The 22,343-nt window shown below is 31.2% G+C and overlaps 1 protein-coding gene across 3 annotated transcripts in view; it reads left to right on the top strand.

The window, feature by feature from the left end:
• Positions 1-22,343, top strand: part of LOC108915638 (hypoxia-inducible factor 1-alpha) — a 253,783-nt gene that overhangs the window by 95,306 nt on the left and 136,134 nt on the right. For 2 of the 3 annotated variants that reach the window (XM_023457100.1, XM_023457102.1), the window contains exons 1-2: positions 8,712-9,088; positions 17,176-17,363. In XM_023457100.1, coding sequence (XP_023312868.1) covers positions 8,742-9,088; positions 17,176-17,363 — 535 coding nt within the window. In that variant the 5' untranslated portion in view covers positions 8,712-8,741. Of the gene's footprint in view, positions 1-8,711; positions 9,089-17,175; positions 17,364-22,343 lie in introns of those variants that run through there. The other variant, XM_023457103.1, reaches the window with a different exon arrangement.

Raw genomic sequence — 22,343 nt, 5'->3', positions numbered from 1 at the left:
ATTTCTACTTTCCGTTGAACTTACTTTTATACAATTGCTCATTCACTACATTTCGTTTGAAGTTTGCTCCAACTAACACACAAATAACGTTCAAGAACCTACTGCGAGCCCAGTAGCAATAGACAAGGGTAGATTCGCCGCAAGAAACTGGAAAACTTGATTTGCAACCTGTCCATACTAAGGATTTGGATTACAATACAGTAACCGTTACAGGTTACAACCTTGTAGTTCGTGATAGGAAGTGGTTTTTTAAATAACTTTTAAATAACCGTAGCTTTAAAATCTCATTGGAGCTTTTTATACAAGGGTATTCCAAAAAGTAACAGCAATTTAAATATTTTGAGGCATTTAATTCAATTAGAAATAAGAAACGATAAAAAGAAACGCAGGATTTCATAAGAGGAAAACAGAGTTTACCGAGGAGTTTACTAATTAAAAAGTTGGCAAACTTTGTACATGTTTTTAAAGGGTAGACATTGCCATTAAATATGAAAGACGATATCGAACAAATGTCATCTGCGACTCATTTGGTATAACTGCTGCTGAATTTCGTTTCATTACTCTGCGAATTTCTTCAGAAAAAACGGAAACGAAAACAAGAAAAAGTCGCATCGCGTAAGATCGCATGATCTTTGTGGCCAAGTCACTTCATTACGTGAGACGAGTCGTCCATTAAATTTCTGCAATAACAAACGAATAGTTTTAGGTACCGTATGACAGGTGGCACCATCCTGCTGGAATCACATGTCCAAATCCATGCCATCCAAATGAGGCCACAAACAGTTCAATAACATCTCTCGATATCGTTCTTCATTAACATTCGCCGTATTTCCAGAATCATTTTAAAAATGAACTTAACAATTATCCCACCAGCGTAAACTCCACACCACACTGTCACTCTTTGGGGTGGTCGTTCTTGAATGATCCGAGGATTGTCTATGCTCCAAATTCGACAGTTTTGCTTGTTTACATACACTAAGATGGAAATGCACCTCGTCGTTAAAGATGATTTTCTTAGCAAAATCACCTTCCACTTGTTGATTCTCTACATCCAATCAACGAATGTCCGGCGACCATTTAATATCGCCTGGTTTTAATTCCTGGGTTAGCTGAATCTTGAACGGATGCAGATAAAGATCTTTCGTTAAAGTCCGCTACAGCGTGCTTTTTGAAATGTTTAATCTCAGTGATCGACGATGAGTATGCGTGTACCAAACACTCCTCTTCCCGCGTGCATACCGTTCATTAACGTTAACTTTTACTGTTACTAGCGCGTTTATTTCATGAACTATCAATGTAAAACTATCTGAAAATAAAAGTTTAACCCTTTCTTTAATTGTGTCGATTGTTCGAATTGTTCTCGAATTGTCTTTAATTGTCTCGAAGCTATCTTGTGAACAAAGAGGCGTAGGTGATTTCTCCTTTTTTTAAATTACAATAAAAATAGAAGGAGAGCGAATTCCTGAGCGCCATTTGCCTGACCCTGGGACAATTTGTTTATAACATTGTTTTATACGTCCTACTTTGTTAGTTGTAAAGGGCTACTTAATATCATATTTTTGAAATTTGTCTTTCTCGATGCGTTTCTTTGGATCAATTAGAACCTATATCCACGATATTAACTTCTAACATTAACGTTTAGTAATTAAACGATAAGGAGCAAAAAACGAACGAAATTAATTAACAAATAACTGGAGCAACAATTTCACGGTCAATTGAATCGGCGTTTGGCACGCATGTTGGTCATTGGCGTAACCATCTTTTCCATAAATCTCATGTCTTTGCAATAATGATGCACAATTTTCGAAAACTGATATTTCCGTATTCGACCTTTATTTTACAGTTACAAATTATTGAAAAATTATAATTTTTCCGATAGGTCTAAATTTTCATGGGCAATAAAAAAAGGGAATATTTGCAATTTACCAACTTAGCGCCACTTCTTTCGAGATATTTTTGGATATTATCATTCTACAAGTCCTCCGTTTTAAAGTGCAATAAAATGTCTACTAATAAGTTTTCAGGTTTTACGATCTAATTCGACTGGAGTATACTTGAAGGAGCGGATTCCATTAATACCAGTATTATTATGTTTTTCAATTCAGAGCCAAAATTAACTATGAAACCGTGGTTGCTTCTACATGTGGTAGTATGAGTGTGTGAACGCATGATGTCACTCGTATTCATATCAAATGTTATCAGTTTTGTTGTTACTTTTCGAAATACTCTCGTAAACGAACCGACCGATTTTAGAGATCTAACTAGGATATTGCTCTCTGACTTAAATTAGTCCTGATAGACAGTGCTTTCTAGGCCAGTTGTGCAGCCTGCACGTATCGATTCTTATTTAAAATACTTCACGTCCTAATACTGTGGTGGGTTTTCCATAACTAACATTAAGTAGTCTTGGACAGTTGCGTTTATCCGCTGTAAATTCCACACACACACAGTTACTGGTTTTTAAATATCCCGCAGACAACTTGACAGACACAGATAAGTTAACCCAAATGAAATCTATTAAATTAAACATGGCGAGACCAACGACTGTTATTATTTTTTAATGGGGCGCTTTTTTCTCAATCTTAATAATAACAAACTACAAAATATTCCCATTTACTCTTGACTCCATGACTTTTTTAAATTTAAGTATACTCGTAAACCGAAGAGTACCTATAACCTGAATAAAAATATTACTTTACATTCTACATTTGGTGCTGTTGGATGACGGAAAAACGTAATTTTAAACATATAGATGAAACAATCTTTTTATCTTTTCATTTATGATTATGTTTCTTATGTAGAACTGAAGGTCATTGAATAGAAAATTTAAATGTTAGATATGATTGTAGACAAAGAATATTCCTATGTTTTATCTTTGCACGTTTAATTTTATTTACGTTAATTGTGCAACAGACCTAACAAATACAGTTGAATTAGTTTTCTTGCAAATTTATTAATATACAAATAAATTCAAATATATTGTTAATATTTTGTATGTTGGTCCTAATTAGGCAATAATTACACTGCGAGTAAGGTTAAGTTTGCAAAGCTTGTAAGTCACACTCGAAATCAAGTCCAATAGACATTTTGTTGAAATTGATGGAATCATTTGTTAAGAATTTTTTCTTTCCTAAAACGATTTTTAAGGGTTTTATACCCTTCTAAGACTGATGTGAAACACTCAATAACTATTCTCATATAAAATTTGAAAGGCTAATCAGTAACCAGAATTAAGTCTGGCGTTTTATAACATAATAATTTGTTCGAATATAAAATATCACTAAATTATAAAACCATTATTCATTCATTATTAACAGATTGAGGATAGATGTATTGTTTGTTCTCAATCTGTTAATAATGACTTAAGGTTTTATAATTTACTAATTTTTTTATATTTGAACAAAGTACTATTATTAATTAATACTTTATGAAGCTATTATTGTCCAATGATTGTTTCGGCTATTATGTCCTAAAGATGGCATAATAATAGCTGAAACTAAGCGAAAAGAAAATTAAAAAAATTATTCTAAATTAAAAACGATTCTCCCAATTACTCAATGATTTGAGAGATTAAAAAATACTCTGGATTTTATGTAGGTATAGGCAGTACTCACTCTCTGATTCAAAATTACTTCAATTGATTATGAATTAAAATAATTCGATGTTTATATGACGGGTTAGAAATTTCAAATCTAGGTACCGTTTCCAACAGCTGTATTGTGCAGTTGCATTAAAAATAAAAATCCAAGTGAACAGGAAATAGAAAATATATTTTAGCTTAAAGGTTTCCTACGGGTCATAGAAAGAATCAAATGACACAAGTACCTACAAGTCAATTGATTATCTGTGGAAATAATCTAAAGAACAATAGATAGTTCTTCCTCACCCACAACAGTGCAAATGCAGAGGTAATTGTCAAGTTTTATCTCAAAAAAATTGTGGGCATTTCGGTAAAATAATTCATTTTTATAAGATAATAACAAAGTGCACCAAAAAGATACACCTGTTCGGTGTCAACAGTTTGCACAGTTCAATGGCAGTTTCCCAAAATCAAAAGTATAATACCATCAAACTATGTTGAACTATTTAGCAAACAAAATAAGGAACCAAAATGAAAATAATAGTGTCGGTAAGATCTACTGTTTCCCAGATAGATTACAAATATACATATATTTTTTCATTATTTCCCTAAATTCACAAGACTTTAATTTAAATATATTAAAAGTTTTCACCGCCGATGTTCTTATTAACTTCATTTAATTTTACTTGGACTTGATCAACCGTTGGAGTTATTTAAAATGTGTTATTGCTTTTTATCACCCTGTAACTTTTATACTAAGCGTTTTTGGACAAATGTTCGTAGGAAACTCTGCTTTTTGTATTCTCTCTTATCCCCTGTTCCAGTTTTTCACCAAATTTTAGAAACACCCTGTATAATACATTAACTTGTTACTGATACCCCGCCAAATTAACTTTTATTCCAACAAAGTTATAAAGTATACTAATCACCCAAATCATAAAGATAAAAATGAGGTTAATCGAACCACGCTTGTTGATATTGATATATAATGGAGTTCAAAAATGATGTAATAAAATCTACACAGATAGCAACCATATTTTAATCTCAGTTTTTTTTTATAATTTCGTTACTTACCGTTAAAAATACATACTAATATAAATCATTGAATCAATTACATTGAATAAATCATAAAACTACTAAATTTTGAATACCTTAGTTGTTACGATTTTAATTGATATATCGTAAATTCTGTTTCTGTAAATTCTGATAATATTTGTTGCAGGGCTAAATGAATGTTCAGTTAACAATTTTTTCATAAAGAAGTTTTTCTTTAACAAGTTATTCTCGATCTACTTGAATGTATCTCATTTCTACATTCATATTGCAGATTTTATAAACCAATGATAAAGAAGACTCATAATAGTCTATGCAACTAATTAACATTTTTTCTTTTGATTGTAAGTTATTCAGCTATATCTAGGAGATGATAAAAGAGATACATAATATTCAGTATCAATATCTCGATATATGTATTAGTATATAATTTCCTAGTATGTATAAACTTTAAGTACCTTTTAATTTTGTTTATTGTTCGTTATTACTACATTTTTCAATTTAAGTTATGGTATTGAGCTTTTTTAATGGTATAAATGGTTCAAAATACAAAAATACTAATTAAAGAGAATCTTTTTATTTGAATAATTGCCCTTTCTCTTTTTATTGTCAGACATCTTTATAATAAACAGAAATATTTTCGTAATCTTTAGAAAAGTTCGACAAAGATAAATCATAAATATCTAGACATTATCATTTCGAATGTGCGATAATAACCGACGCAAATTTTGTATTTTATCGGCAGTGGTGGTATCGGTGTTGTGTTGGTGAATAGTGCATTTTACGTTTTACATTACAATGTGAATTAACTTTTCATTACAATGAAGTAAACCGTTTCACAGAACAAGTTCTTATTATTTGTATGAAGCTTGGAAGTGCTAAAAATTAGATTAATATCTTTTATATCACTATATTTGAATGAAGAAGTTACTAAATCTTCCGGTACAGTGTCTGGCATTTCGTTCTATTGCCCATTTCTTTCTTCTACATCTACAGTGAACCGTATTTGATTTGACGCTAGTGCTCCTTAGAGGTCTCAACAGGTTTTAAATATATCGTATGTTCCGAATGCATTGTCCGGCAATGATGGCTTGGTTATTATGAAAGAAATGCTTATCTGTTACAAAAAATTTGTAACATTTCATGACGATTTAAAAAATCTTTTGTAATTTTTTTCTAATTAATTTCGAGAACTTCCCAGTGATTATAGAAATACCGAAACATGTATTGTAGTGTAACTTCTGGAGGTTTCTTATTTTCTTTTAAATATATTTTAATGTTTTGGAAGTCATTTTTACAGAAAAATGATAAAATAACGTAGCTTACTTGCAAAAATTATTGTTTCTTTCAGGTTCACCAAATTTTAATGGTTTCATCCATAATATACGGGATGTAACCAAGTGGAAAAATAGTTTTGTAAGTAATTGCTTGGATCATTTTATGAAGGAAAGTTCGTATAAATCTAGGTTCTAAACAGCTTAGTTTTCTTGATAAAGTATGTAAAAGTTTTTGAAACATAATGTTTACGTTTATATCTCTGAAGAAGTTTGAAGTAAACTGATGAAATTAGAGTTAGTGATTTAACAAATAGAAGGTATAAATTTACTTAAATTGTATATAAATATGTCAATCAATGGCAGAAATACAGGGAGACCCATCACTAAGACTCCAGTATTTGCATGATCGAGTATCTTAGAAATTCGATGGGTGCACTTGATTCATAATTATAGTGTTTCAAAGGAAAAATATCTTTTATTTGGAAATCTAACATAGGCTTACCACATCACAGCAGAATAAATAGGTAATAACTACAAAATTACTCAAAAATGTAATTGGAGTAATTTCGATTTTTTTTTATATTTGTGTTGTTTTAAAACAAAAAAGAACACAAACGGGGCTTGTTATTTGGATAAAACAGAAGAAATGTTTTTCATTATACAGTTGGAATGATATTAATTATATAGAAATACAATTAGGAATCGAAGGCACCATAGAATTTAGAAAATTCTGGAGCTCGTAATAGCAGTTTCTTCCAGTAACCTGCGCCTCTGGTTGATGTAATTATACACAGCGAATTTCCATCTTTAGCTAAATCACTAGCCCAGGTTTTATCGTCCTACGTTAAACATCTTCAGAGATATTTATACAGGGTCGGAAAGTCCCCATGGTTCATCGGCTGTTACGTGAGAGCGATAAAGTAAGTGATAGAAATCCGTGCGATAGAGAAAGATGGCTATAATGAAGGCGTCTAATAGTCACCGCCCATTTCGCCCTTCCACAAATAAGAAGTGGATCTTATTTGTCAAAATAGATGTAGTACTACATAAAAAAAATTCCTATAGGGCTCGTTGTGGAATTATTCGCCTTCAAAGAAAGAAGTTTGAAAAACAACTTCCAATTAAAAGTTCTAAGTCGTTACCATGAAAATAATGAAATTTGGGCAATTAAAGTAACTCATGGTAATGTTCTTTTCAATGTTTAAACTGATATTCAGTATGCCTGGATTATACAGCAGCAGACGAAATTAACCATTTAAATTTATACATCTTTGACTTTGTCAAATTTGACATTTTTCTTTCATAGTTCGATCCCTCTCACTTCGCTAAAAAAAATAGGTAGATATACCGTATATCAGTCGATATATAACGTTGTCAAATATGTATAAATTTAAATGAATAATTTCGTCTGCTCCTATATAATCCAGGCATGTTGAATATCAGTTTAAACTTGGAAACCAACATTACCATGAACTCCTTTAATTGCCCGAATTTCATTGTTGTCGTGGAAACGATTTGGAAGTTATTGGAATTTGTTTTCAAACTTCTTTCTTTGAAGGCGAATAACACCACAACGAAACGCGATAAGAATTTTTTTTATGAAGTACTACAACTATTTTGACCTCCCCTGTATATTCCTTCATTTTTGACATGACCTTTCCGGACACCCTGTATATTCTCCATAGCTCTAAACCCCACATCTCGAAAACTAAGCCATTTAGAACCAACATTTATCCAAACCTTTCTCCCTAAAGCGATCATCATAGAAATTTACAAGAATAAATGTCCCAAAATTATTATGGAAGAAATAAAATGCAAAATTTGTGTTTCTGGTAATTTATAAAATAGAATAAATTGCGAATGTTCTGTTATTGTATTATTTCTTATTTGATCATATTCTAACCCATTGGATTTGAGACATTCGATATACGATTTTCTGGTCAGGCAATGTGGAGAAATTATTTCATAAAATAATAGGAGTGTGTTGGTTCCGACAGAAAACGGTTTTAGGGCGATTCAAATTTGTTGACCATTCCATTCATAAGAACATCTAAGGCAAGATATACTGACAATACAGTTGAGTAACTATTCTGAACTGTTCTAGGATTGTCCGCTGACAGAACCAAAACAAACCTACTATAGTAAACTATTATAACTTTTTAAATTTTCAAGTTCTAAAATATATTGCGAAATAAAAAAACTCGATAAGATTTGTTCAGAATTTTTTGGAGAAAATACAATTTTTGGGAGAACAATTTTGATTTTCGTATTCTGTTGTCTATTTTATGAAAAAGTTTTTATTCATTTCTCTACATTTTAAATCTGTTGAAAAGAAATGATATTTGTTGTTGGTTTCTCAATAGAAAAATATAATTTGCTGCATAAAAAGGAAGCTTAACGCTAAAAGGAGTAAATGAGACATTCGGTATGTGGTTAAATATAATACTTAGTCACAAAATTAACAAAAATCAAAGCTGCTGAGCACTGTTTGAGTATATGTCAATATTTATTTTGTAAAAATAATGAGATAAGATAATATAAATTGTAGAAAATATTTTAGTTCGTCAGTTTAAGTTCTGCAACTATTAGATACCTGTCCAAAATTTGAACTTTTGCTCGGTTAGCTATGTTAATTCGAATTTAATACATGCTTATTGCTAAGTATATATCAATTAAATCTCAGAACGTGGCCCTACATTTAGTTATTAAAACTCAAGATTAGATAACGTATTACGGTGTTTTGAAAAGCAGATAATCAAATTCAACGACAAATATCATGTCTTGTTCTCTTCTTTGACAGTATTGCTTAACACATGCAATAATTTTCCAATATGTGTTGCGACAGTTACTTTTCCTTACCTCATCACCAATATTTTGGTGACATTGCGAGATTAGCACAAAATTATAGTGCTTATAGTGATGACAATTTTACACGTGGAACCATGGTTGATCACCAGGAACAGTTTTTGCCCAATGAACTTGACAATGTCTATTCTCCTTCCGGAAGTTGTGGCACCGATGAAAAGTTTAGGATTCGACCTAATAGCATCCTGGCTCAGGTGGGGGTACCGTGCCAGACCGACCAGGATTTTGATTACGGACATTGCTACAGTTACTACGCTAATGGATGCTATAATGTATGTCAATTCGTTGATGTTGGCGATATAGAGGATTTTATGTAAGTGTGCCAAATAAATAATTGAATTCTGGCAAGTTATTCAAATATTTGTCCAACAAAAAATTTGTCTTGGATGTAGACAGGTATGTTCCAAGAGAGTAGTCTTGGATAAAAAAATTATAAAGAAATAAATAATTTTCCTTTGTAAAATGAAAATAATACGCAATTTAAAATAGAGTCAGTTCTCAGTTAATTCCAAAAAAGTGTATAAGAAGGTATAGTCTGAAGAAATGACGCAGCGAATAGTTTTGATTATATTAATGATAAAAGAAATAGTAATTCGTACAATTCTGAGCTGGTCAATCTTAATTATTTCTGTTTCGATGTCATATGACTATTATCTATTTGGCGGGAAAATTTTAAAATGTTACATGGCAGTGCAAAAAATGAGCAATAATGTTCTTTATCAGATATCACTGTGTAGATATCTACTATATGCTGTGAATCTTTATTTAGTTGAATGAGTATCCAAACATAATAATGGTATGCATTAGAGAGATTTTTCTAATGCATAACAAAATTTACTCGATTTTCATGAAAATAGAATTTTATTCCCAATAAAATAAACCAATCAACAAAGTTCGACAGTTTCATAGTTGCTTGAAAATGTGGGGCAAATGTGGGAAAATATTGTTATTGAAATTTCTTATAAAGAAATTTTCATAGGATCTACCAATTTGAAAAGTGTAATTGCATATCCTTATTGTTATTGTACGTGGAGGTTAATGACTCTGAAATGAGGATCCTAGACGATTCAAATTGGACTTAATTATTTACTATAAAGTCTGAGAATTAAGAATAAAAATCATTTGTTGGTGTAGCATAAACATAAAAGATAGCTACATGTTTAAAAAATGGTTACAATCTCACTGCCTATCCCGCAGATAATATTTTTGATTTCTGTTTAAAGTCTACTCAACTAACAAAAAAACAATACAGATAAACTTAATTTACTCTAATATACACACTAATTAATTGACGGTATGTTTAATATACAGGGTGATTCACTTTTTATGATTAGGACTTTAACCTTCGATATATCTCGTCAAAATAATGCCATTTTGAAGTATACACTTTTTCTTCCAAAGACTTCCTTTTAGAGATATAAGCTCTTGAAAAAAATTTTGTTTTTGTTTTTATTATGGATTCATTACAATTAGCCAAACAGGGGTCCAGAATGTATCAGTTATGTGTTAATAATATTTCAGTGTTTCTCAATATTAAATATTTTATTCTGTATTACTTTGTTTGAAAAACTTAACCATTTCACATGTAATGAATCCATAAGAAGCCATTTTTCTGAAAAAAACAGCATTTCATTTAAAAATAGTAAGGGACCTTTTTGATGTAGATAAACCGCAATATAAAAAAATATATATTTATTTTGAAAAATTTCCAGTGGCGTATAAATTATATTAAAAATAGGGATTATCGGAGCCCCTTACGGACGCCTATTGTAAAATCGATAAAGTTTTCCATTCGTACTAAATATAAAACAAATGGATTTCATAGTTTTAGAAAAAAAGAGTGTTTTTTCAAGAGCTTATACCTCTAAGAGGAAGCCTTTGGAAGTAAAAGTATATACTTCAAATTGACATTATTGTGAGGAGATTTATCGATAATTAAAATCCTAATCATAAAAAGTGCATTACCCTTGTTTATTTATGGTATTTTGTCAGCTGGGAACTAAATTATTTTAATAAATTTTTGCATTTTTATTAAATTATTTAACCAAAGAAAAGCAGACAATTAGAAAATACCCATCACTTAATTTAATTATTATTCAAAAATCTAATTTGTTTTTTCTTTTTCAATAAAGAAAGGGAAATATAATTTACAGAAAAATTTATTCTTACACAACAGGTCCCTTTATCTACTATTTAGCTCTTGCGACTGTATGTCAACTATGACTACTATGCGCTTAAAAAATAGTTAAACTACTGTTATACCATTTTTACTTCGCCATATGCATATTATTTTTTACCGTTAATAGGTAGGCCCCAACTAAAGTCAATTGGATGTAATTATAGGATAGGAAACCATACGCCAAATTTGAAAACAAGTTGTAGCTACTTACGTGACGCGAACAAAGAGGTATTAATTAAGTAAAAATATTACGCAATTCTGACAAAAAAATTAGTCCCAAAGAAAATATTACAGACTAACAAATTTTGAGTTATAACTCTTTTCTATGTCTTGCCGTTTGGTTTTGTGTTTTATAACATTATCCAATTAAGTATCTACTTATTTTTAGTGGAAAAAGTCTAAAGAAACGTATTCACCGTAAGAAGGTGCCTTCTTGTTCTAACAAGAAAAATTGTTGTTATAATATTGATTATCTTAGCAAAAATTTCTTATTAGTCGATTTCCCCGAGTCTAACGTGCCCATGTGAGACGAGAAGAGTTAGAGCAATTTTGCACATATTCTGTCTTGAGTATCCTGTACAGTTTATACTAAATTTTTCATTTTACATTTTTCTACGCATTTTCTTTAGCGTCCGTTCGATGTCCTATTTTTTTTTAATGCAATGTGCTTATCCATCGTCATGTTCAGATGCCAATAACTTTTACTTTTGTTGGAATTTGTCCAAACACGAGGTTAGTGATCACATGTCTTATCATAAAACTCGTCTAGAAATAAGATTAATTTGAAATGATTTGTCGTATAATTTCATGGTACTATAATTAGTTGCTGTTAATGTGCAGATCTTAAACAGTTAGTGGTTTTTATAAAAACATTGGAATTAACCTCGCATTGTGGCTATTTATAATTTTCGCGAATTCAATTTTACATCATATCCTTGTGTTTGTTTAATTTTATAATGTTTGGAAAACTGTAAGTACCAACCTTTTTCGATATAATTGGATTGTAAAATTCGGACATCGCGTGCATCCGATGTTATCTAATTAAAAATAAGTACTAATATTCAGCTTAAGAGGGATTAAAAGGTTATCTATTATTGCTAAATTTAAATCCACTTTTGCATACTTTTATCCTAGCTCCGCAGTCTTGTATAGATGAAGATATTATTTTTTTATTATACATATATTCGTTAGTGAAGTATTGTCCAAATTTATCGTCTAAAGCCGGGTACACATTTGAACACGAATAGGTATGTATGTACGAGACAAGGCAAAAACCGTACGAATGCAGACGCACTCGAGGCGCGGTAAACTATCTCGATCCGAGGCTAAGCCTGTTGGTATGCTATTCTGTTTCGCAGTCAGACTTAAAGAACAGTAAATTATTCGTTTTGGGATCTTGATATTATCACATATTAAGTCAACCTATCCAGGTATGTTTGCACCGTTAGTTGAAAAATAAGTATTTCTTGTTAATTGTATCATCCTGTGCTTCGAAAACCAAAAAATATATTTTTTAATATTCATAAGAAAAATTATTATTTATTTTTAAAATGACCATATTTGTTGGTCTGATGTTAAATTTAATTCACCCTGTGTACAAGTTGTAGTATAACAACCCCAGGTTCGATAAAAAAATAAACGAATATAAACGTAGTTGTGGCCCAAAATATGTGATCATCATAAGGAATATCTACGTTGTGTGTATCTATTTTTAATTGACCGGAAGGCGCTGGCTACTAACTTTTTTTGAGGGGATGTATGGTTTAATTTTATAAAACAAAAGCAGAGTAAATACACCTAACTTTATTATTTACGTACAACAGTCTTCAAATTAAACATGTGACAAATAGAAAGAACAACAAAAACATTAACAACCATTTAACATAAAATGAGAGTGCCAGGCTCACCTAGAGCTCCTGTGGGGAAAGAGCATGGCAGAGAAACCCACGATCGTTGCTCTTACCACCCAAATATAAATACAAAACAACCGCTAACCAAAGGCATAAATTAAGATCCTTTGCTAATGATAAATAACACCCGACTTATTTAATTTCTCACTAAATGTCACCTCACTCGAATTAGACATACACACTTCCAAGTAAAACTGAAGAGGTTTGGTGTTAGTTAGCCGGCAGAGCCGGAAGGTACTGGAGTCCCATACGGGAGGCAATCCAGCTATGAGTTGAGATTTCGGAAGATCTGTTTTAGCAATTCTTTTTTTGTATTTAATTATTCTTTTTACAGATTCATTCCTCACGGGCGAAAATGTTAGTAAATTCAACAAGGCTCTTATATGCGTATGACATAAAGTGAGCACAAGAAATGCTTTATTATTTATTTTTCAAACAACGTAATCATGATAAAACAAGTTAAAGGTGAAACAAAGGAGTTGCTATTGCAATATCTGGGCAGTCACGACAAAATATACATATTTTAACATGTAATAAATAATGAGCAATCTTTAATAATAATTGTAACAATTTTATCTTAGAAAAATATACGCCCCTGAGCGTAAGACAATGAAGGCTAAACATACACAGAATTATTATCATGAAACATCTATGTTTTTCGAACAACGTAATCATAACAAAAACAAGTTAGATGTGAAACAAAGGAATCGTTACTGTAATGTCTGGCAGTCACGACAATATATATATATTTTAACATGAAATAAATAATGAGTAATCTTTAAAAATAATTATAATAATTTTACCTTAGAAAAATATATGCCCTTGAGCATAAAGCAGTGGAAGCTAAACATACAAAAAATTATTATCATGAAACATCTATAAACATCACAATCATAAGATTACATAGAACAAATAAAAACAAAGTACTTAAAAAATATTACCTGCTAACTAATACCGGTTATACACTTAATTTTACACTACTTCTGTATTTTTCACACTACACTGATCGTCTTACTTTTCACTCCGCGCTGTTCTCACTTCAACTGCCTATCTTCAACTATCTAGGCTTCCATCCAGAATTCCCTACCTAAGCGCTTGTTTTTTGTGCTCCTTCTACCGACCGTTAATATTACTTTTTCATTATTGTGCAACACTCATGTAACAGGTGACGTCGAAGTTGATAAGATAAGTACGGTTTTGCACAAAGTATAATACGTTTTTTTCTTCTAGTCTACTTAAGAAATTGCAATTAATTATAAGTACATAGAGGGTAGTCATACAGGTAGTCAGGTTCTAACAGAGCAAATAGAATCTACGTTAAAAATGTAGAAAAAAAAATGAGTTTGTCCGCTAATGGGTTTTTGCATTTAAGTGAAATTGTAACAAATTAGAAAAAAATTTTTTAACGAATTTCCGGAATATGCCTGACTTGTTTTAAATTTCTTCAACTTCAGCACCCTATATCTCGAAAACAAAGTTGCATTTTATTTAAATTGTCGCATATCGTCCAATTATCCTGTATGTTTTTAATGGTTTATACGGGCGGTCCTAAATTGTTTCTCGACATTTTTAGGACATATGTACATCAAAATATACTTTCTTTTTAATGTCTTTTCCCCCAAAATGAATAATAAGGAAATGTACCCGTTTAAAAGAAGATATTTTATTTTTTGAGACTCAGACATACGGATACTAGTTTCTGTATCCTAATCAAATCTCACACGTTGCATAGATTATAAGTTTAGGCAGTGACTATTACTATTTCATTTCCAACCTTTATTTACCCCATTTTCTAAAAAAGAAATATATATTTTAAAAAATAGCTCTCGGCAATTAAGCAAAATCGAATCGTTATCGAGAAGTTTATATTTACATAATATGTATTTGTTAAATTTTATAATATTCGCATATATGCTTTGAAATGGCACGCATTTCGAACAATTTCCATAAAATACTTCAGTGTTATCGCTTAATTAAAATATAATAATACCTAAATGTTGTTTTTGAATCATATGTATTAAAAATAATTTAGAGACTTACCAAAAAGTAAGTAATTTTTAAACGCACAAGTACAAGACAAACTACAACATAATATGCTCAAAATGTCCCCATTTTCGATGCACGCACAACACCTTCGACTCCAATTTTCGCGCACTTGATGGAAAACACCTCAAAAAAGGAAATAGTGGTACGCAAAAAACACTCCGAAATGGTCCAATTCCAGGTACCAACACCAACTGAATTGCGTATTGCTGGACAGCTTAGTACCTCGTGTTGACCGCTACGCCGTTGTCACATTGCTCGATATTAATTTTATCGAATTTTAAATTTATTACAACATTAATTATTTTTTAGAATTAAGTGTAAAGAAGAAACCGTTACGTCTACGCTCGAGATAATGCGATGGCTGATTGGTTGAATAGTAATATCGGAAAAAATTGCACCAAGCACAGATGGTGAAATAGAACGTTGTGTTAAAACACAACCACAATGCAACCTTGATTTTACTAATTTAATAAATTTTAATTTTGTCTAATTTAATGACCAACATGAAGGAAATAAAATTACTATTCCAAACGAAATTACTGGTCACGTGGCTTGTAGTCATTTATGAGGGCTATGTATTTTGTGTACCTAGAGATTAGTATCAAAGAATGACTTTAGCCGATGAGAACTTTAGGAAAAATTTTAAATTTGTTTTGAATTAGCTCAGTATCTTTCAGAATAAAATATAAAAAGATACACATATTTTCATTTGTACTACCCGTACTAAAAATATTATATTACATTATACCACCCTGTACAATTAGATTAAACACTTTATATCGTTTAGCACTTGATGTTTTCTACGATTTTACTAAGAATTCCAGCAAATTAAACTTTGTTCAGCCTCACGATTCATCTGAGAAAATTAAACATTTATTCAATTCTATAATAATACTAATAAGATAACTGTATGATTAGATCTATTTTGTTTAGATAAATCAGACAACATATCAACATTATTATATTTTAGAACATATATTTTAATACATCCAGATATGGAATCGATGAGGTTAAATTCTTTTATCTCTCTTAAATATCATAATTTATTTATTTCCAATACCATGCCGACCGATATAATGCTGGATCAGATACTGGCTTAATAATTGCATCTTCACTAAAATATCGCATTTTAACAGAACGTCCGTGTTCGATTTATTAAAAAAATATTTTACTAGGTACTAACTGTTCTGAAAAATTTAAACAGTTTTATAACTAAAATGATATCTATTACTACAGGAAGCAGATTTGTTTGCGGTTACCTGCACACTTTGTTAATTCTGGTAATTTGACGCTGTTTTAATAACTAATACATATTAACTGTAAACAAATCGTCATAATTTTATTTTACATAAAAAGTATCTCAAACATCCCCTTATAAATAATTGTAGCCTAGATTTTTAATTTGTATTATGTTTTTTTATTATTTAGAACTATATTATTTAGATAAGCAAATATGCAACACACAGTGGCGTACTGTTAAATAGTGAAAAAAAAAACTTAAAAACGTAAATAGCAATTTATTAAAACTAATAATTCAGTTAATATCGATATCTACAAACTTTCAGCAATATGACATGATTACTTTTTTAAAAATATGAAGAACTTAGCCTACTAAAAATCTTAATACTTACATTGTTGATTAAGGATTAAAAATTAATGCATCGTATAGTACAATATATGTATATATCGCTCATATTATTGAATTACAAATTTTGTTTGCAAATTATGTTTGTAAATTAAGTTGTATTTTCTTGAGTCTGATTTGTTAAAATTATCAATTAAAATGACTTCATTTAAATTACAGTTTATATTTAGAAAATCATTTATTTAAAATCGTGATTTAATTATGATATAAATCAGTCAATTGAAATCGCCATATCCTTGCAATCTGGTATGTTTGCGCTTTAGTGTATGCGATAGAATTATATTTCCATTATTCAATTGTCAAAATCTATAAAATCGGCTCCAGATGATGCAGTGCACTTGCCAAATATTTGTCGATACATTCGAAAATATTTCTTCATTTGACAAATATTCGTCAAAGCTATTTATATTTATATTTGGGGAAATATTTCTCACTATTTCACAACGTGTATATGATGCAACATGGCGCTATGGATTTTGCCCAAATATTTGTCAAATATTTAGCAAATGACCGATTTATGTGGATCCGACATTAAATATACCGATTTAATTTGTTCAAGTATTGTTTATATAAATTTGGTACCTAAGTTATGTTTCGCTGATTGAACTTTTGTGTTACAGGAATAATGAGAAACGAAAGGAAAAATCACGAGATGCTGCTCGATCACGCAGATCCCGTGAAACCGAAATTTTTACAGATCTGGCAAATGCTCTCCCACTCACCTCCGAACAGATCTCACAGCTCGACAAAGCATCCGTCATGAGATTGGCAATCTCATATCTTAGAGTTAGAGACATGGCAACATTAGGTAAGTTGGCTTAATGATGTTTTCTTAAGGAAGGCCACACACGCATTAATTGACTAAGATAGGCTCGGCTATACATAGGTAGTTGTTGCTCCCTTTTCCAACATAGGCAACTTATGGCTTTTTCAGCATTAACTTCCATTCGGCTAAATAATAGGCAAACATTGTTTAATTTGCTATCAAGGAATGAAACATGACGTAGATTGGTTTTGTGTAAACGGTACAATCATTTTTTCTAAGTTAATTAGATGTTGGTGTTTATAAGAATTAGTTCTTTAACAGATTATTTGCTGTGTATATTAATGAAATTTCATGAAAACTTCAGAATTTCTCCAGAATTTTAATGTAATAAAAAAGTTTATTTATGTTTTGTATTTTAATTTAATTCAGTTAAATACGTACGTACGTATTACGTAAATACGTAAAATAAATACGTACCTATTGTATACTGATAATATTGATTTCATTTTAACAATATATGGGTTATTCAGTGTTTCTAAAATATAGTGTCAAACCAGAGATAGATCCAGAGATGGATTTTGGGGCGGGAGGGTGGTTAGGGGGAGGGGGGCCGTTTGTACAGTTGATGTGTAAAAAAAAGAACTTCATTATAGGGGTTTATCTTTGTTATTTTATTTGTACCAAAAATTAAATAAAAATAATTTCGAACCGTTTGGGGGGAATCCTCGCCTGTGCCAAACTGAGATGAAATATGGCTGCGTTCTTCGAATTGTCAGCACGATTAAAATCGTTCATCGGACAAAAAATATTTCGTTGGTCAGCCCAATCAGTTGATTGCGAATATTGTGCAGATTTTAAAATGTGATTACAATGGGCAGGATCGTTCAGGGAGTATGATATGATTTTCAAATTCATCAGTATTGAAAAAAAGAAAATATTCTTCATTAATTAATTAATGTTTTAATCCTGGAATAAGAATAATATTGTTATTGGTATTTAATCATACATGACTTAGGTACTCATTATTTCTGTTAAAATTATAAGTTCGGATTCACAAATTTCAGTAATTTGTAAACTCTCATTATAGCAATCGCATAACAATAACTGAGTAGCGGCTATCCCTACACCATTCCCCCTGCTGGGATTCATAATCATAATAAACGAAAAATAAAAATATATTTTATTTTCTGTAATCAGAATCAGAATCAGAATTTTCTGTAATCTGTAATCAGAATCACAAATTAATAATAAAATATGATTTATGAACAGTAAAATCAGATCATAGTACATATTTACATTTTACTTTTAGGTTATGAAACCACAAACAAAAGCTATGCTATGTTTTGTGTACAAAACAGACAAAGCACGGGGGAAGGGGGAACAATCGTTCAGCGAGTTGTCATTTTAAACAAAAAAAAAATGAAATGGCAGATTCAGAAACGGTTAGTATGATAGGAGATTGATAAAGGTGCACACATTTTTTTACATACTCCAAAATGGTTGATTAGATCCAAATTAAACGAGGTACAAATCAAGAATATTGATTGCGTTTATTTTTCGCGAGGATGGTTTTTCCCTCATTCACAGTAACAGCGATGCAGGTGGCAATTAATGTTTCCTTTATCTTAAAGAAATTGTCCTTGACATTTTCGGCAAGAGAATTTATTTTTGTGAAAGATCACCATAGAAGACACAAAAAAAGATAATCTTGTTCAGTGTCTGATTTGTGAAAAGTCTTAAAACTAAGATAAATTAGTAAGATTTGGTGATGGAATTCTTTAATACCATATTTTAAGGCTTACTTAAATTTGGAACTAACTCTATCTGGGAAACAATATCAATGTTCTTATAACATTTTTATTATTATTCTAATAGCTCTGTTTCAGCGGTACTTTTATCGAGCTGCCAAAATAAACGTATATTGTTAATTTTCTCGTAAACCATGTAGATCATTGAGATCAAAGAAGAATACATTGCTTGTGATTATTGTACCAAAAATGTCACAGATAATTTTTTTAAGATAATAAAAGCTTTCAATAACCCCCAGTGTCTCCGCCACTGTGAATGAAGGAAAAACTTGTTTCGTAAGATTATTGCTATTAATAGCAATAATCATAATAAGCAAGTTTCATTTAATTCTGATCCGAAGTTATTTAAAAATATATTCATATTTTTAGCGGGGCATGTATGTATGTATGTCGGAGGGTGGTGGAATTGTTTTTCCACCGCGGCACTTAGGCCTTATTAGGCCCCTTGTACACCCTCCTTCATTACTCGAGTACTTTTCTTCAAACCATCCTATTTACTACACGGGTGGCTTGGTGGGAAAGTCTCGTACAGTTTATGTATGATAGCATGGTCTTGAGTTGCAGAGATTTTCTTTGCTCTGTTCTCATTACCATTTATCGGAGACCACACGCATGCGGCATGTTGGGCGACCCAGGTCTTTGGTAGGCTGTCACAGCCACGTCCCCGAGCCTGCCTTAGGTCACCCATCCAAATTCCAGCCTACGTCCGTGATGCTTGCCTCGGCAGATCGAAATCAGGCGGCCAAGACACCCGGCTAGGCGGTCCCCTTAGCGGGGCATATTTATCACCTTGTTCTGACCCATGACCCATGTTCCCATATGAAAGAACCCATATCAAACTTTTTGTTTAAAATCACGTTTGTTACCTCCTGTTTTAGTTTGAAACCATATTTAAGAAACATATTGTACATTGTTTACTTCTGTTTAATAAATAAATGGGAAGAGATGTGATGGTATCAATAGACCGCGTTAGCTTATAGGAATGACTTGACCATTATTCAATAAGTGTATGTGGCTATTCTTCAAGTACAACTGATTTACGACCGTCTGGCCGCGGGGCTCGAACCGGCGGTGTCAGCAACGACGGTTTAGAGACTGTCCTTAAGCCGTTAGGCCATCGACCGATCAAATATGTATCACTTATTTTTAATAACACTTAGATAATCTCTCGACTATTTAGAGATGTGTAATGTGTAAATCTCCTTTCGAGTAGGAAACTTATCAAAATTAACAACTGACATATCGAAAGAGATCTCAACATTTATTCGTTAATATTTCGACATGATTAAGACAACCTTTAATATTAGTGTCTCGTAAGCTCTATTTTAAATACATAACCAACTGGTCTTAACTTTCCAATTAATTTATAACTACTAAATCTATCTCTGTATAATTTAAAATATGACACAATATTCTCATATGTATAAAAATGTACTTTCTTACCGTCCACTGGTAATATTCATTGAAATGAGTGAACTGAAAATTAATAACAATAATAAAATAGTTTTTAATTCATTGGTAAAATAGAGGGTGTTTCGCATAAGAACCGACACAGAATAGGGGCATGTAGGGGAACCCAAACTATGATGATTTAATGCAACTTATCTTTATACTAATTTGCACCCCTGAGAAGTTATAGGCCTTGAAAGTGGGATTTCAAATTTTGAAAAAAAAATAATATTTCAGTTATAATTGAACTTAGAAAAACCAAATTTGGTACTTGGTATGAGTGTACCAAGAACATTAATCGACAGTAAGTAGGTTTCAATTAATATATTTTAAAAGGATGATGCACCATTAAAATGTGACAGAATTTTTTAATCCTTTGACGGATTTTATTACTTTATTTTATGGGGAATTAAATTCTAAAATTTTTCTTACTCTTGTTAGTCTTCAAAAAACTTTGTCGTTTTGGACTTTGGATAGAGTAGACTTCAATTTTCAATTTGTGTCTGAAAGAAAACGATGATCATTTTGATCAATTTCTATAACGTGTAAGTGCAAAGTGTATGTTATTTCTGTTGTTTAACCTGTTTGTTTTTTTTTATTAAATTTTTCTTAATCCAACTTTTTTCCTAATCGTCATGTTTGACGTTTAAATTCATAGTCAACTTTTAAATTTTCGATGATTTTAAATATCAGCCACAATTCGTATTATTAGTTATTCGTGTTTTTGTTGAAAACGAAGTAATAATTTTGTCTGTCAACGGGTTAAAAAATTCTGTCACATTTTAATTGTGCGTCATCCCTTATCAACCCTTTAATATGCTTCAATTGAACTCAACTTACTGTCGATTAATATTCTTGATACACTCGCACCGTGTACCAAATTTGGTTTTTCCAAGTTCAAGTTACTGAGATATTGATTTTTTTCGAAATTTGAAACCCCATTTTCGAGGATTCTCACTTCTCAGGGGCGCAGCTTATTACAAAAGTAAGTTGCGTTAAATCACCATATTTTGGGTTCCCCTACATGTCCCTGCTGTGTCGGTTCTTATGCGAAACACCCTGTGTAAGTGTTTTCTTTTTCTTATTTGTTAGAGATTTTAAGTGAATATAATTTTATTAATATCGGTTTTGTTTGTTGCTCTCGTTACTTTTTAAAACTGTATTCTTTTCATATTCTTAGCCACTTACTGCAGAGCTGTACTCCTATGTATTCTAACGTCTTAACCTCGGTCTTAACTATTAGTACTACGATATGTGGTACTACGAAGACGAGGACAGTGAAAAATAAGTGATAGACTTATAAAAATACGACGTTGCATTATAGGCAGTAGACCATTCAGAAAACAACGGAATTCAATTAAACACAAATAATAACAGCGATGCTATATAAATTACTGATGAGAATAGTAAAATAATTTATGAGGGGAAGAAAAAAGAAATTTTATGTAATTAAAATAATTTAAATAAATCGAATATGTTGTCAAAATAAATAATAACGATTCTAAAGTAATGTCCTTCTGGGTACGCCACTGGTAAGGAAAGCAAAGAACTAATAGGTATAGTCTTTCCGATGTCAATTGAAGAACCAACAGTATGTATCAGGTTCGGTCGCTGACGCAGTAACTCGGCATTGAAATATTTAAAAAACTTGTTCCCATATTTATTTAGACATACCCATAAACAGGTCTGGTCGAACTAAACGTGGAGGTGATAGAAATGTATATGCTCAGTTGAAGAATGCGAGCGCAAGCAAAGGAAAACGATC

This window comes from Anoplophora glabripennis, unplaced genomic scaffold (assembly GCF_000390285.2).
Source record: "Anoplophora glabripennis isolate ALB-LARVAE unplaced genomic scaffold, Agla_2.0 scaffold39, whole genome shotgun sequence".
In the NCBI taxonomy this organism is placed as follows: domain Eukaryota; kingdom Metazoa; phylum Arthropoda; class Insecta; order Coleoptera; family Cerambycidae; genus Anoplophora; species Anoplophora glabripennis.
This window is presented reverse-complemented; position numbering and strand designations above follow the sequence as displayed.